The following is a 14,139-nucleotide window of genomic DNA, read 5'->3' as shown; positions in this document are numbered from 1 at the left end:
AAGCACAACACATAAAACATTTGACGAAGTTTAAAATAATAAACAACAGTTATTAAAAACAAAAGAAAATTAAGACAAGCTAAATTAGAATAAGACAAGTATTAAATACAGGAATAAAAGTTACTGCAGAGTACGAAAGGAATAATGATTTGATTTAAAGTCCCCTACAGACACAACTCTGCCATGCTTAATATGTCGTTTAACATGGTTATCCCAATTAAAAAGATAAAACTCTGGAAGCATATCTACTCACTTTGGTAAAATATTTGGTCTAGATTTGATCTTGTGAAAGAGCAGCGTGCATCAACATGGCTAGATACATTGGAGAGAAACATCCATAGGCCTATATGTTTGTAAGTAGATGGCGAGGCTTTAGCATGTGGGTGGATGACTATCTTGCAGAGCCCTGTGGGTAGATGGCCGGACATGGAGCCCTCTGCAAGCTTGTGATCTGAGACTGTAGTTCTGCTGTTCTTAACCTGGCATCAGTAACACCCAGACTCAGATGAGGAATCTGTTGTGCACTAAAATTATTATTAATAAGTGCAACTAGCATCTTTTATTAGTTCGTGTTGTTTGGTAGCTTGTAACTGTTCACTCTTTGATAGACAGGAAGCCAATATAAAGACCTCAGCTGCAGCTGTCTAATTGATTTTTTAGGGAAACTTGTAAAGACACTGTTAGAGTAGTCAAGTCTAAAGATAAATGCATGGATGCAAGTAAATTCTGCTGAGACATAAGTCCTTTAATCCTTGATTCAAGGTTATTGTAGGCTGTTTTTGTAATTGTAATAATGTGGCTGTTGAAAATAAGGTCTGAGTCCATGACTACACCAAACTTTTGCCGCAATTGCTGAATGAGTGCTGAATTTTTTTAATTTCATTCCTCTTCGACTACAAAAAAAACTATAACTCAGTTTTTGTCTTTTTTTAAAGGAATAAAGCTCTGGCACAACCAGTTGTTGATGAGAAGTGAAAATGAAAAACTTTAGGCCACTTTAGGTTGAATTACATTTTCAAGTGGAGGAAACATGGAGGAAAACTCCCTGAAAGCCCTAAGTATCTTTTGTGGTTGTAAAGTTTCACACGACTGTGATTAGGAGATGTCAAAAGAGGTCATCTCATACAGTTTAGTCAAGTACAAAAGTGTCTCTGCTTTCCAGATATATCTAATTTATGCAATTACAGGACTGTTTAGAAACTCAATCATTTGAGATGGATAATTTGTGACCGAAACGTCGACTCTCAATAAATCAATGCATGTGATGAAAAGATAAAGGAAGCGGTGCATGTGTTGCTCTCTAGTTATCAAAATAAAATACATAATCATTCTGTTATCATGCCAAAGCAACAAGTGAAACTGGTCCAGCACCTTCATGACTCCACCCTATAGGTGAAGTGATTATAAATAAACTTGTGACAACAGATAAATAGTCTTCAAGACAACATCGACATCTAAGGTAGAGTATAGTCTTATCTGATCATTATTAATAATGGAAAAAAAGATAATTTGGCATCAGTAAGAAGTATTGTATTTTTGAGGATGCTAAATGTAGCCTACATTTTAATGGAAATACTAAAATAACAAGGATTACCCCTTTAGTAGTCCTTTACTACCAAATTTGATGTCAAGTCACCGGAAAACCAAAAGCAATCATTTCTTTGCATATTCAAAATGACGATATTAAGAAAGGGTTGATCTGTAGTATCTTTAGCTACAAAGTGTTGTATTTATCTGATGTAATGACGTGTGACCTGCTCAGATTTTTTACTAAATGCAAAGCTCTGGAAAACACCTGTGTGTTAAACTCTCAGGTAGGATTGTCTGGCCACATGTTGTATGTTGGATATTCTGCACCCTCTTCATGGAATATGCTGCAGAATGATTTGAAACTATGGACAAGTATCCAGCTAAATGCTTTTAAATACAGTATGAAAGATTTAGAGGCAGAATCTTTTATTTGTTTTTAAATCTTTTACTTCTCTTTTGAAGCGTCATATCCCTTTGCTTGATTTTGAGTTCCTATTAGTTTAGTCTTGTTTTAGGGTCAGGTCTCTCTTGAAAAGGAGATTCTTAATCTCAATCAGACTCTCATGGTTTAAAGACTAAATTAAATAAATCATTTGATAAAGGTCTTTGATTGAAACGTTGACTCTCAATAAGTCAATGCAGAGTTGATGAGTTGATAAAACATGGCTTGATTGACAGAACAAAATGTTGGCATTGTATGTTTCTGAAAACCTCAAAAACATTGATATTCAACGTTTTTGTCAACCTTTTACGTCTGTTTGCGACGTACCGGCCAATCAAGGGACTCCAGTGTAAGTTTCTAGACGTTTCTATTACCTATTCATAGCAAGTGCACTGGAAGTCAGGTTATGTATTATAGCAATTCTCAAACTCCGCTAAGGGACGAGGTTGAGACTGAATGGTTGGGTCAAACACACACTGGACTTTCACCTGGTTCATCTCCTGTTCCTGCTCCATGTCAAAGAGAACCTAAATACAGAATTAACTTATTTTAACCTAATGTAGAATTTCTTCCAAAACCTAACCATGTCATTTTGATGCCCAATCCAAGTTATTAACGTTAATGGTTTTCAGTTAAATTGACAACCTTAAATGTGTTTTAAACCCATGAATAAAGCCATGGTGCTATCATGCCAAAGGAAACGGGTGAAACCTGTCCAGCACACCGATGACTCCACCCTTGACGTGGAGCATTATAAATATAAAAAGTCATGACAGTAGACAAATAGTCAACAACACGAGAATGGCACCTAATTAGTATTTTATGATATGTGAAGTAATAAGTCGCTGTAATGATGTTGGTTCTTTGCATCCTGGAAGGAATTCCTTATCTTGCACGTTAGCCAAATATTTGGGATCACACACATCATACACATCATACGAAGATCCATCTTGTCAGGCTCCAAGTAATGCATTTGTGCTTCGGCATCCTGTGAGGAGCCTCTAGCAGCTGAGGGGGAGGGGTAGCAGGTGGGGATGACTACAAGAGAGGCGACCACTCATTCAAAACAACAATATTGACAGCACCTATAGCATTTAGCTTCGATGTTGTGGTCTCTGTCTATTGTACAATCTTTTATTTTGTAATATCTATCTAGTTGTTTCAAGTTAGTGCTTGTGTTTTTGAGAACAAGCTTATTTTTATTCCAGCCAGAGAAATTTAGCTTTAGTCAACAGTGCAAAGTTACTCTTTTAAAGTTTATATCAAAATCCAGTATTCACCAAGAGCTCACAAGAAGAGACCAACTCTCATCCACCTATCAAAGCTATCCCTGTAGAAGTGTTGAGAAAGACTTTTTTGGCATAAAGCTGAAGATTTAGGGTTCACAACGAAAGTGACCCTTTGACGCTGGACGTCCGTTACCACTGTGAAGCGTCCTCTATCGAGAGACTGTCGTGTGCTGTTCTGTTGGACAGCCAGTCCGGTCCTTGGCCTATGATGAATGCTCTGATGAACTGGTACTGCCAGCCCTGCAACTCGGGAGAGACCTGGTGTTCTGCATATCTGGAAGACTGCTCTGGAGCTGTGGAATACTCCTCCTTCCTCCTGGATCCCCCTTCCTAAGCTGAGTTGGTGAGATGACGTTGTTGGTACTTTAATGAGCAGATCTGGTGACCACTGGCTATTTGATATTAAACTTTACTTTCCATAAAGGTATGCTTAGAAATTACATTTACATATCATAGCCTTTACCATGCCCATCCATTTTCTGGGTTATTCTAATGTGTGCCATAATCAATCATGTATATTATGAATATGAATATATACATATTATTGTAGTAAAACCCGAAAAGCACAGCTATTGTCTGTGAGTTTTCATTGTATTTTGCAAGGTTTTGAGGTCACTGTTTTATTAGAACAAACTTTTTCAGATTGAGATTGATAGAAACTAATTGAAACAATCAAATGATACATTTAATTGGAAAGAGAAACTGATAGAAAGTATTCTATTAATTATTGCACGTGACTAGGTTTTCATCAGGCTTAGTCCACATTACCTGTCTATATGGTAGTGGTGCCAATTTTGATAAGGAATAATTAATTAGCCTAATTAAAAGCTAATAATGTGATTCATTAATTTATTATAAAAAGTGTAGATATCCTACAATATAAAATATATTTTCTCTCTTCTCCTGATTGACTTCGGTGAGCGTTTGATAGACATCATCCTATCACCTGCCACATATGTTTGAAAGTGCCTGACGTCCGTTTCTACTGACGCCTTCTCAGATAGATTCTGTGTCACAAACCATCTGAGAATTCACCATTCAATGTGGTTCACTGCGTTAGATCCAGTTCTATATATTTGTTGACTTAAAATTGAAGCTTTTAGTTAGCAGGACCACACCTCACACCTCAACCATGTCACTGGTTTGATATGTAGTATTTCAAAACACAACCCCGACGGTTCACAGGGTTTCATTCTGCAGTAGTATGTATGGTATTTGAATGTATCACATTGACATTCAGTACTTGTCTTAAAGCACAGAGTAGAATACACTTTCTCTCTAGACTACTGCTGGACTGGGGCAACAGCATTTAGACAGCAGTATTGAAATTAGGTAGAAAAAACATGCAATTTTATGTAAAAGTCAGGGTAAAGCATTTGCCATGATATCACAACCACATTTCATGCAATTCTATGGCCATGACGTATGACTGCCTGTCCACGCAGTTTTCAGTGGATTAAGTTTGTTCGTCAGAGGTTTCCCTGTATGGTGGAGGCCTCTCTCATTCAGCAGTCTTGTTTTGTTCACATATGGTATAATTACATTGTCCCTTACCACCTGCTGGTTAATTTCTTCCATACAGACAACAACGTCAACTGTGAGCCCCAATTTGTAACCAATGATATTGTTTTTAGTGACCCTGGTAGTGTGTGGACCCACCTCTTGACTTGGTCGTTAAGGTGTCAAGTCATCTCGAGTTAGCCCGTTCTAGACAAAATCTGAATGAATGTAGATCCCAACTAAATGTCATGTCAGTCAGATCTGAACTTGACTCGCTTGACTGACTTAAAACTAACACTGTGTCAGGCCATCTCTGATAAAACAGTAAAACCAGCCTTTTTTTCATCTTTCTCTGACAGGTTGTGGAACAATGTCTGGGTTGGCTGCATTGTGTCTCCTGCTTCTGCAGACTGGGGTTTCTGGGTTTCGTATGAACCTTTTTGTCCCATCCAGAGGAGAGTCTGTGATTCATGAGGATATCACTGAGACAGCGATCTTAAATATCACTGCGCAGGTGTGCCAGGCTCGGGCCCTGGCTGAAGGCAAAGACTTCACTTTTCCTGTGAGAATTTAATTAAAATACTTTTGATTCATTAACCTCATTTCAAATTAACAAAATTATTAATATTAATGTGTGGGTCTCCACAGAGATTGACTGCTGAGTCTGTTGCTGTTGCTTGTGAAGGATCATCCAAGAGCTTCCAAGGAACTATCAAGTTAATCCAAAAAAAGAATCGTCGAATAGATATAGTTCATTTCCTGGACCCACACTATCACTTTGACAATGAACAATTTTCAGAGGGAAGGAAAGTCATCACTGAAGGATTATCAGCTGTGAAGGCCAGCAACAAGAGAAATAACTTTGAAGCAGCAAAAGACAAACTGGGGAAAATTTTGCACCCTTTACAGGTACTTTCTGTTTCCGCTACTTCTGTCTCTTACACAAATGTTACACTTCAAAACTAACAGTCAAGTTCAACAAGCAGCACAGCAGTGTTTAATACCACAGGCCAGTTCTCTGTACTATGTACTTGTACACACTGCATTTTTTTTCATTTTACAACAACCACCTTCAAAATGGTCCAGAAAAAGTGTTTTGGATATTTAAAAATATACTGTAGCTGTTAAATTATAGATGCTGTTGTAAATATTTAACTCTTCTTCCTTTAACAGGACTTCTACAGTCATAGTAACTGGGTGGAAATGGAAAACACACTCCCATACTCCAATCTGATTAAATCAAACACAGACATTGGAAATTTAGCAGGTAAGAGAGATCCTGTAATGTCACTGTGTGTTTGAGTGTATTACTGAAACAGAAACCCCCATAAATGATTTGAAAAATAATGATGTAATCATTTTATTATTTTTTTTAAAAAGTATAAAAATGTTCTTTCCTACAGATGATAGAGCAACCTGTCGCAACTGTGATGGAGACGACTGCAGGAACAACATTTTGGAGGATATCCTACGGGAAAAGTTACTTACCTCAGGATATTTTGATTATCAGTCATCTAACAAACCACAAGGTAAATTAAGTACCTACCTATCTACCAAAAAAAAGCTTTACATGTACAGAACAGAAAGCCATATAGTTAATTTGATTAAATTATACCCTAGTAGGCAGATCCCTTCTGCTTTAAAGACTTTTATAGCGAGTTCCATCTCAATGACTACTACACAACATCATAAAATATATACTTTAATGTCATTCATCTTCAACCGCTTGTCCCTATTGTGGTCGCTGGAGCTGATGACATTGGGCGTGAGGCGGGGTACACCTTGGACAGGACACAAACAAAGACAGACAACCAGTCACATTCACGGGGAATTTAGAGTCATAAGTGGAGAACCCGAAGACACCAATATGCAAATTCCACACAGGAAGGTCCACAGCCGGGATTCGACACTAGGAACCATCTTGCTATGAGGCGACAGTGCTAATCACCAAACCATGCCACCCTACTACTTACAGGAAAATTTCCTGTAGGTAGTAGGGGTTTAGTATTAGTAGCAGTTCCACTGGAGAAGAAACAGCTAAAAAAAAAAAAAGGACATTAAAAACATTGAGGAGAACAAAAACACAACACATTCACAGCACTGCCCCCAAGTGGCTTAAAAACAGTTATTACATGTTTGAGTAAGAGTACAGAAATAATACCATCAAATGGACTTTAAGCACCAACAATAATACAGAAAGGCTCAGTTAAATTCAATTCAATGCAATTCAATTCAGTTCAATTCAATTCAATTCAATTCAATCAGTTAAATTCAATTCAATTTTATTTATAGTGCCAAATCATAACAAAAGTTATCTCAGGACACTTTACAGAGTAGGTAAAGACCACACTCTATGACTTATTTATGATTTACATAGACGCAACAATTACAGAATGTGTATTTATAACTGGATTATAATTATTGATGCATTGAAATGTTTATCACTTCAATGTGGCAGCTGGTAAAGGGCTGACTTTTTAATAACTTTATAAACTGCTGGATATAGCTTGTGAATCCCATATTTAAAGCTGTATGAAAGATGTTTTCGTTCTGCTTCTAATGCTGAACAGGAAAATGCAGCCATGGAGGTAAAGACGATCAAACAAGTAAGACCGAACCTAAAGGTGGGATCAGCAAAGACACTTTGGATGCCAGCCACGGACACCTTCACACAGAAGCAGCAAACATGGCGATAGCTGCAACCATTGAGCTACTGGAGGACATTCGATGGGCTTCTGGTGACGAACCATTCCTCCAGTATGAGTCCCAGTCTGCACGTTTCAGTCCAGTGGTACTGTATAAGGAGATGGATTTCAAAGGGTCTTTTTAAATATATCTCTTTGTCTCCTTCCTTCTCTCTTCATCCTGCAGTATGATGGGAGTCCCCAAAGGTAAAGCTCTTTGTTTCGTGGTTGACACCACAGGAAGCATGATTTCTGACATCAGATCACTGAGGACCCTCACTTCCTCTATAATCAAGAGTAAAGTGGGAACAGAAGATGAGCCCTCAGTTTACGTCCTTGTACCATTCCATGATCCAGGTAGGATCCTAATGACCTGGATTAGACTTTACAATCCTGTTTAGTTTGTTGTGAAGTTAATTAAAGAGATGTTTGCACCATCAAGTTTATTAATATGCTCTTTAACTGCTCACCTAAGCTGTTACTGACTCAAAGAGGGGTTTTTTTATATGCTGATATTATAATTCAAATAATATGTCAGCAATACAATAAGAATCTGCAAATCATAAAGTTCTCCAACAAACGAATATGCTCAAGATGAAGACTGAATTAGTGATTTTCCCCTATCTCCACCTCAACCCCAGAATTTGGGCCACTGACGAAGACTACAGACCCAAAAGTCTTTCAGGATGCTGTTAATGCACTAGCAGCAACTGGTGGAGGAGATACTCCGGAAATGAGTCTTTCCGGACTTCAGGTGTGTGATGTGTTTGTAATATTGAAATCGATCTCTGCAAAACTTGACGATGAGAAAAAAGTTAAAAGTCAAACTATTGTATCATTGCTGTCTTCTCTTCCTCACACAGCTGGCTTTAACTGGCGCTCCTCCTAATTCTGAGATCTTCCTATTCACGGATGCAGTTGCTAAAGACGCACACCTGAAAAGCACAGTGATGGCACTCATAGAGCGGACCAAGCTTGTGGTGAGTGTGTCAGTGTCAGAAAACATATGGTGAAGAAAATGATAATGATAGAGTTCATAACAATATTCATCATGGATGGAAAGTTTAAAGAACAACCTGTTATTTCTATTAATTCTGAGGAGGATGTGAATGTCTGTACCAAATATAATGGCAACCCATCTATTTGACCAAATTGGTGGACTATCATACACCATCCTGACTGTCCAAGACCATTCCTAGAACCAGTGCAAGGTGCAAACATAACTAAAAAATATTAAGAACCTTGTTCATGTATCATCATATATTATTAAAATGACATCCGTAGCTCTCTCATAACAGACAGACACAGGTCGTTCTTGAAACGGGCGTTTATTCTCAGGCTTCCTTGTTACACTTTCCACACAGGACTTCCGCCATACACCGTACGCCTTACGCCTTACGCCTTACGCCATACGCCATACGCCATGCGCCATACACCGTACGCCTTATGCCTTACGCCATACGCCATGCGCCATACGCCTTACGCCATAAGAACTATACAATAAACACACACCCATATACATTAGGAACTGTACAAAAGATGACAGAATAGACATAAATAATACATTTCTGAATCTTACAAATTAAAGTAAATAACTTGTTGGCTGCTTGTTACACTTTCCACACAGGACTTCCGCCATACACCGTACGCCTTACGCCTTACGCCGTACGCCGTGCGCCGTACGCCTTACGCCTTGCGCCTTACGCCTTGCGCCATACGCCATGCGCCATACGCCTTACGCCTTACGCCTTACGCCTTACGCCTTAAGAACTATACAATAAACACACACCCATATACATTAGGAACTGTACAAAAGATAACAGAATAGACATAAATAATACATTTCTGAATGTTACAAATTAAAGTAAATAACTTGTTGGCTGCTTGTCATGAAAGAGAATGAATTCTTGAAATTCTTCAGCCTCATGCAACATCTGCCTGCTTTCATCGTTAATGTAAAAATGCTCCGCAGGTAAACAAGGCAACGAACATTAGTTCCACCAAGGAAAATGTGAAATAAGGACCAATACACTTTTAACTCATTGTTTCTTATCAACTTTACACTTTGTCAACATATTTGTGTATTTTAACATGAATTAATTAATTTATTACATTAAATTATTGCCATTGTTATTAAATATTTATTAATTTAACAAATGTTTTATGCAAAATCACTTACAACATTTCTAGTGGCTATTCATGGAAAATTGTTGTGTGCTGTATGCAATAAAAAGAAAATCAAAACTCTAATTTTCTTGACAAGATATCAAAATTATTAAATTTGTAAGTCAATATTATAACTTTTAGGCCACAATTATGAGATAGGCCTGCTAAAATAACACATTAGTATTCATCTGTATCATATTGCAGCTTAAAGCTCAACATTTTTGCACATTATATGTCGGTATTATATACATTTTCAAATGACATTACATGCAGTCATGTAAATATGCACAGTTTTACACGATATATGGCATTGCACAATTCTCATTCATCATTTCCATTTATTTTCAGGTGAACTTCATGATTACTAACCTACTGGGATTTCGTCGTAGAAGACAGAGTAGTGACAGCCAAGTACAACAACAACAACAACAACAACAACAACGAAACAGGCGGATGGTGGAATCAGATATTCAGCTGTACAGAGAACTGGCTCAGGCTTCAGGAGGTCTGGCTATTGATGTCAGTAAGATTGAGCTCTCTGTGGCCAACAGCATCGTCACAGAGTCCACCAGCTCCTCTCGGGTATAACTGACCATTACCAATGACTTTAATAGCTTTAAAAATTTCAGTTGTGTCACCAGTTTCATTTAATCTTCTGTAGGTGGCTCTTCTGTATGCAGTCAGGAATCCAGGAAATACTCAACAATTCAACTTCACAGTGGACGATACGATCAAAAACGTCATAGTTTATATCACTGGAGAGTCTGTCGATGTTACTCTCACCAGCCCCTCAGGTGATACTTTTCCACAGTTTCATTACTTTTAATTGATTGATTGACAAATTAAGAGAAAAAAAGTTGTATGGCAAGAAAAAGGTATTTTAAAGACATTTTGTGTTTGACTACAAATCCTTGACTTAGCAGTTGAAGTTGGTAACTTTATGGGAAACAATGTTTTTTTCATATTTGCTAAAAACGTCACTTAATCCTGACAACACTCAGTCTACTTTGCAATTAGTGACTTCAGCTCTAAAGGAGAATCCTGGTATTTTTCAACCTGTATCCTCTTTCCCCATGTATTTCCGTTTATGTGATTCATGACACTAACTTTTGGTGGTTCAGTATTGAGTGTGCATGCTGCAGCCTGGCTGCTGCTAACTACGCTGCATACATTGATGGTGCGTCGTTGCCCCATTCCATTACATTGCAACTCGGTTTGCAGTGGCCAGGCTGCAGTGCTCACGCTCAATACTGAAATACTCAGGGAGACAGGTTGGCAGTTTGAAAATACCAATATTCCACATTAAGTGTGACACAGCAGTGGACAACAATGCTAGCTACTAGTGCTCAAAATGTATATAAGGTTTGCACATTAACCACAGTTAAAAGTATTAGTCATTGTATTAGTTGCACTCACAAATATCATCCCTGTCAAGTAAATTAATTAATAAAATGAATGCAAAAAGTTTGTTAAGTCTGGGCCTTTTCACCAGGGTGTTCATTGCTTGCCTTTGGCTTTGTTTTTAGGTGAGTCAGAATTATTGCTCATGCTCACATCGACCCAGACAGTGGGAAACTTCAAGACTCTGAAGCTAAAAGAAGAAACTGGACTGTGGAAAATCAAAGTGGTGTCAACAAATCCCTACACTCTGAAGGTCGTAGGTGAGAACTTCATGATAGCATTTAGGGATGATAACTATCCCTAAATACTATGTTCTCCATCCTCTATGGTGGATTTTTCTTTTATTGTATCTTTTTTTATTTGCAGGTGAAAGTCCCATTGACGTCCTGTTTGACTTCCTGGAGGTTTCCTCGGGTCCAAATGGAGGTTATGATGTTTCAGACAGTCGCCCCAGAGCTGGTAAAGGATACAGAGTTTCTCGATATGTGAAAGTAACATGATTAACTTCAGCATATTTCAGTGTATTTTCTCTTTTTCCGAAGGTGTTAATGGTAGCCTGATGATCGTGACGGTAACCGGGAGTGAGTCTGCCACGGTGACAGAAGTCATTCTGACTGAAACGTCGGGGTCAGGAGAGGTTCATGGCAGCGTGGAGGCTGAGGGTAGAGGAGACTTCTTAACTCGATTTGACAGTTTACCAGCAGAGGAGTTTATGGTGGTTGTGAAGGGACGGACCAACGATGGGTCCTCCAAAGCGTCCTTAATAAACTTCCAGAGGCAGTCACTCACCAGCATGAAAGCATCTACTGTTACTGTGACTTCTGTAAGTCAAATGCTTCTGAAAACCCATGATATGACTTTTAAGAGCCACACTCTTTTAAACATACAACTGACACTGACTGTTTTTCTTCTGCTTTCAGCCTGATTCAAATACCGTCTTAGTACCAGGAATACCACTATCAGTTCCCTTCTCTGTGACGACGAGCGGTGCAGGAGGAACCTTCAGCGTCCAAGCTACCAATGACCAAGGCTATACTTTAACTTTCCCATCCAGTTTGATCCTGGATACTGGAGGCAGTGCTAATGGTACAGTGACCCTCACAGCACCATCTAACACCCCGTCTGGTACTGACGTCACCCTGACCATTACGGCCGAGGCTCCAGGAGGTGGAGACACCAACTATGTTGTGCTGCGTTTCACTGTTCTTAAAACGGTAACTCTCTATATTTCAGTAAATGTTGAAGCGGTGATGATTGTTCTTGCTTATTCAATCATTTAATTTTTTTTATTGGTTCAACCCCTGATGTTAAACTGTCAGACTTCACTTTTTCTCCTCATAGGTGACTGATTTCACTCTGCCCGTGTGTCAGCTGCTCACCCTGGAGTCCAACTGCTCTGATAGTGATTGCATCTCACTGAAGTGGAAGCTTTCCGTTCAGGTGACTGACGGGGCTGAAGTGCCGGCTGTTGACCGTGTTAGCCTCAAACAGGGCGACGGGACCCTGGACACCAGCCTGACTGCTGACAGCGAGAGCAAAATGCTGATTTCCTACAGTGCGTCCTGCTGTTCACCTGATGTGGAGCTGATAGCTGTGGATCAAGTGGGTAATGTAGCGTCCTGTTCCTACAATGTCTGGAAAGCAGCCGCCATGATTACAACCACCAGTAGCAATCAAGTTGTGACCAACCCTGCAACCACCAGTAGCCAACAGCAACCATCAGCAACAACATCATCAACAGACGTAGCATCAGGAGTAGCACCAGCTATTGCATCGTTGTCTTCCAGAGTTGTTCAGTCTTTTCTCCTTTGCCTAAGCATCACAATCCTAGGATTCAATGTGCCATTTTAAATGAGGCTCAACTGTTTACCTGTAACTAGTAAGAGTTACATTTTAAATGTTCTCTTTTGCTTTGGAAAATCAACTACATTCTATATACACACAGTTGCCAGTTGATTGGTTACACATAGCTGAAACTAATGCAGTCTAATAAAACAAAGTACTGTTTTTTTACGACCAACACTCAGAAACATATAAATATGCAATTACAGTAACAAGCTAGAATTGATCCATATTACATTTTGACTCATTACTTGTACGATTGACAGAACCATTGTAAAACTGAATATACCATCCATTACCATCAATATACATGGAAGTATTTTGTGTGTTATAACTTGTAATGTTCTGTTTTCATTCAAACTATTTTAGAGGCATAATTTTACTTAGACCTAAACTAACCTTAAACAAAATAGTTGTATGTATTGTTGAATTGCGTTGTGTTACACTGAGAGGTGTTTTTAATATTTGATCTATAAATGGATTTAGCTAGGGGAACTTAACCTTGCAACTGAGTGTATGTGTAACTGGGTGATCAATACTGCTGTAAAGCTGTTATTTAAATATTTAAGCTATGTTATATTAACTAAATGTGCTGTATGTATTACAAGGTAATTGGTGTCATTGTAAAACTGTCTTTATAAGAAATGCTTCTCTTAAAATGCTGTTATCTTGTGATCACAAGTTAATTATAAACTCATTATTGCGAGGAAGCAAAAGATCGTCGGCTGTGCAGCTACGATTCAGCCATTCATACTGACATTCATGGAAGAAATGTGAGACTCTTATCTTGGAAAATCTATTTATCTGTACAAATGCTTGATTTGCAGTATGGGCTACAAAGGGGTGTCAATTAATTGTCAGGAATTATGAAGCTGACTTTTTATATTACCTTATATATTCAGAAATGTAGCTATTTCAAGGTACACATATGAATCTTTTATTTTAAAAATATCTAGAAGAAATGCTAACAGACCACTTCTACAGCATGAATTACATACCCTTACTGTGGATGCAATTCTGGTCACAGACTCTGAAGGGGCATTTTTCAATCAATAAAATCCTTAATAAATCAACGGTTTTGTCAGATTATTGATTTATTTAGGTGTGCCGTGTAGTAAATGGAATAATGTATAGCACGCAGGTCAGTATTGTAAATAAAACCCCTTCAGGTTGATTCAAGAGCCCACTCCTTTACTACATCATCCAAACTAACTGTTCCAGAGTTTCACATGGGGGCAGCAGAGAACAAGATTGGTGAAAGGTTAGAAAAAAGACATTAGAGCTC

The 14,139-nt window shown here is 38.4% G+C and overlaps 1 protein-coding gene across 2 annotated transcripts; it reads left to right on the top strand.

Moving 5' to 3' along the window:
- Nucleotides 1–1,434: 1,434 nt before the first annotated feature.
- LOC310956503 (von Willebrand factor A domain-containing protein 7-like) lies at nt 1,435–13,921 on the top strand. Of its 2 annotated transcripts, none has more exons than XM_083926750.1 (16): nt 1,435–1,459; nt 5,121–5,323; nt 5,410–5,670; nt 5,935–6,028; nt 6,165–6,290; nt 7,332–7,518; nt 7,633–7,802; nt 8,087–8,199; nt 8,309–8,425; nt 9,960–10,193; nt 10,273–10,405; nt 11,138–11,272; nt 11,379–11,471; nt 11,555–11,835; nt 11,933–12,226; nt 12,354–13,921. In XM_083926750.1, exons 2-16 carry the CDS (start codon nt 5,132–5,134, stop codon nt 12,861–12,863), a joined length of 2,940 nt encoding a protein of 979 aa, XP_083782876.1. In that variant the 5' UTR covers nt 1,435–1,459; nt 5,121–5,131; the 3' UTR covers nt 12,864–13,921. The 2 variants fall into 2 exon arrangements, with proteins under 2 accessions (XP_083782876.1, XP_083782877.1); XM_083926751.1 differs by lacking the exon at nt 1,435–1,459 and adding an exon at nt 3,518–3,604.
- The last annotated feature ends 218 nt before the right edge of the window (nt 13,922–14,139 follow it).

Source organism: Echiichthys vipera (genome assembly GCF_963691815.1).
Source record: "Echiichthys vipera genome assembly, chromosome: 14".
Lineage (NCBI taxonomy): Eukaryota > Metazoa > Chordata > Actinopteri > Perciformes > Trachinidae > Echiichthys > Echiichthys vipera.
The sequence above is the reverse complement of the archived record's forward strand: the minus strand, read 5'-3'. Positions and strand labels throughout refer to the sequence as shown.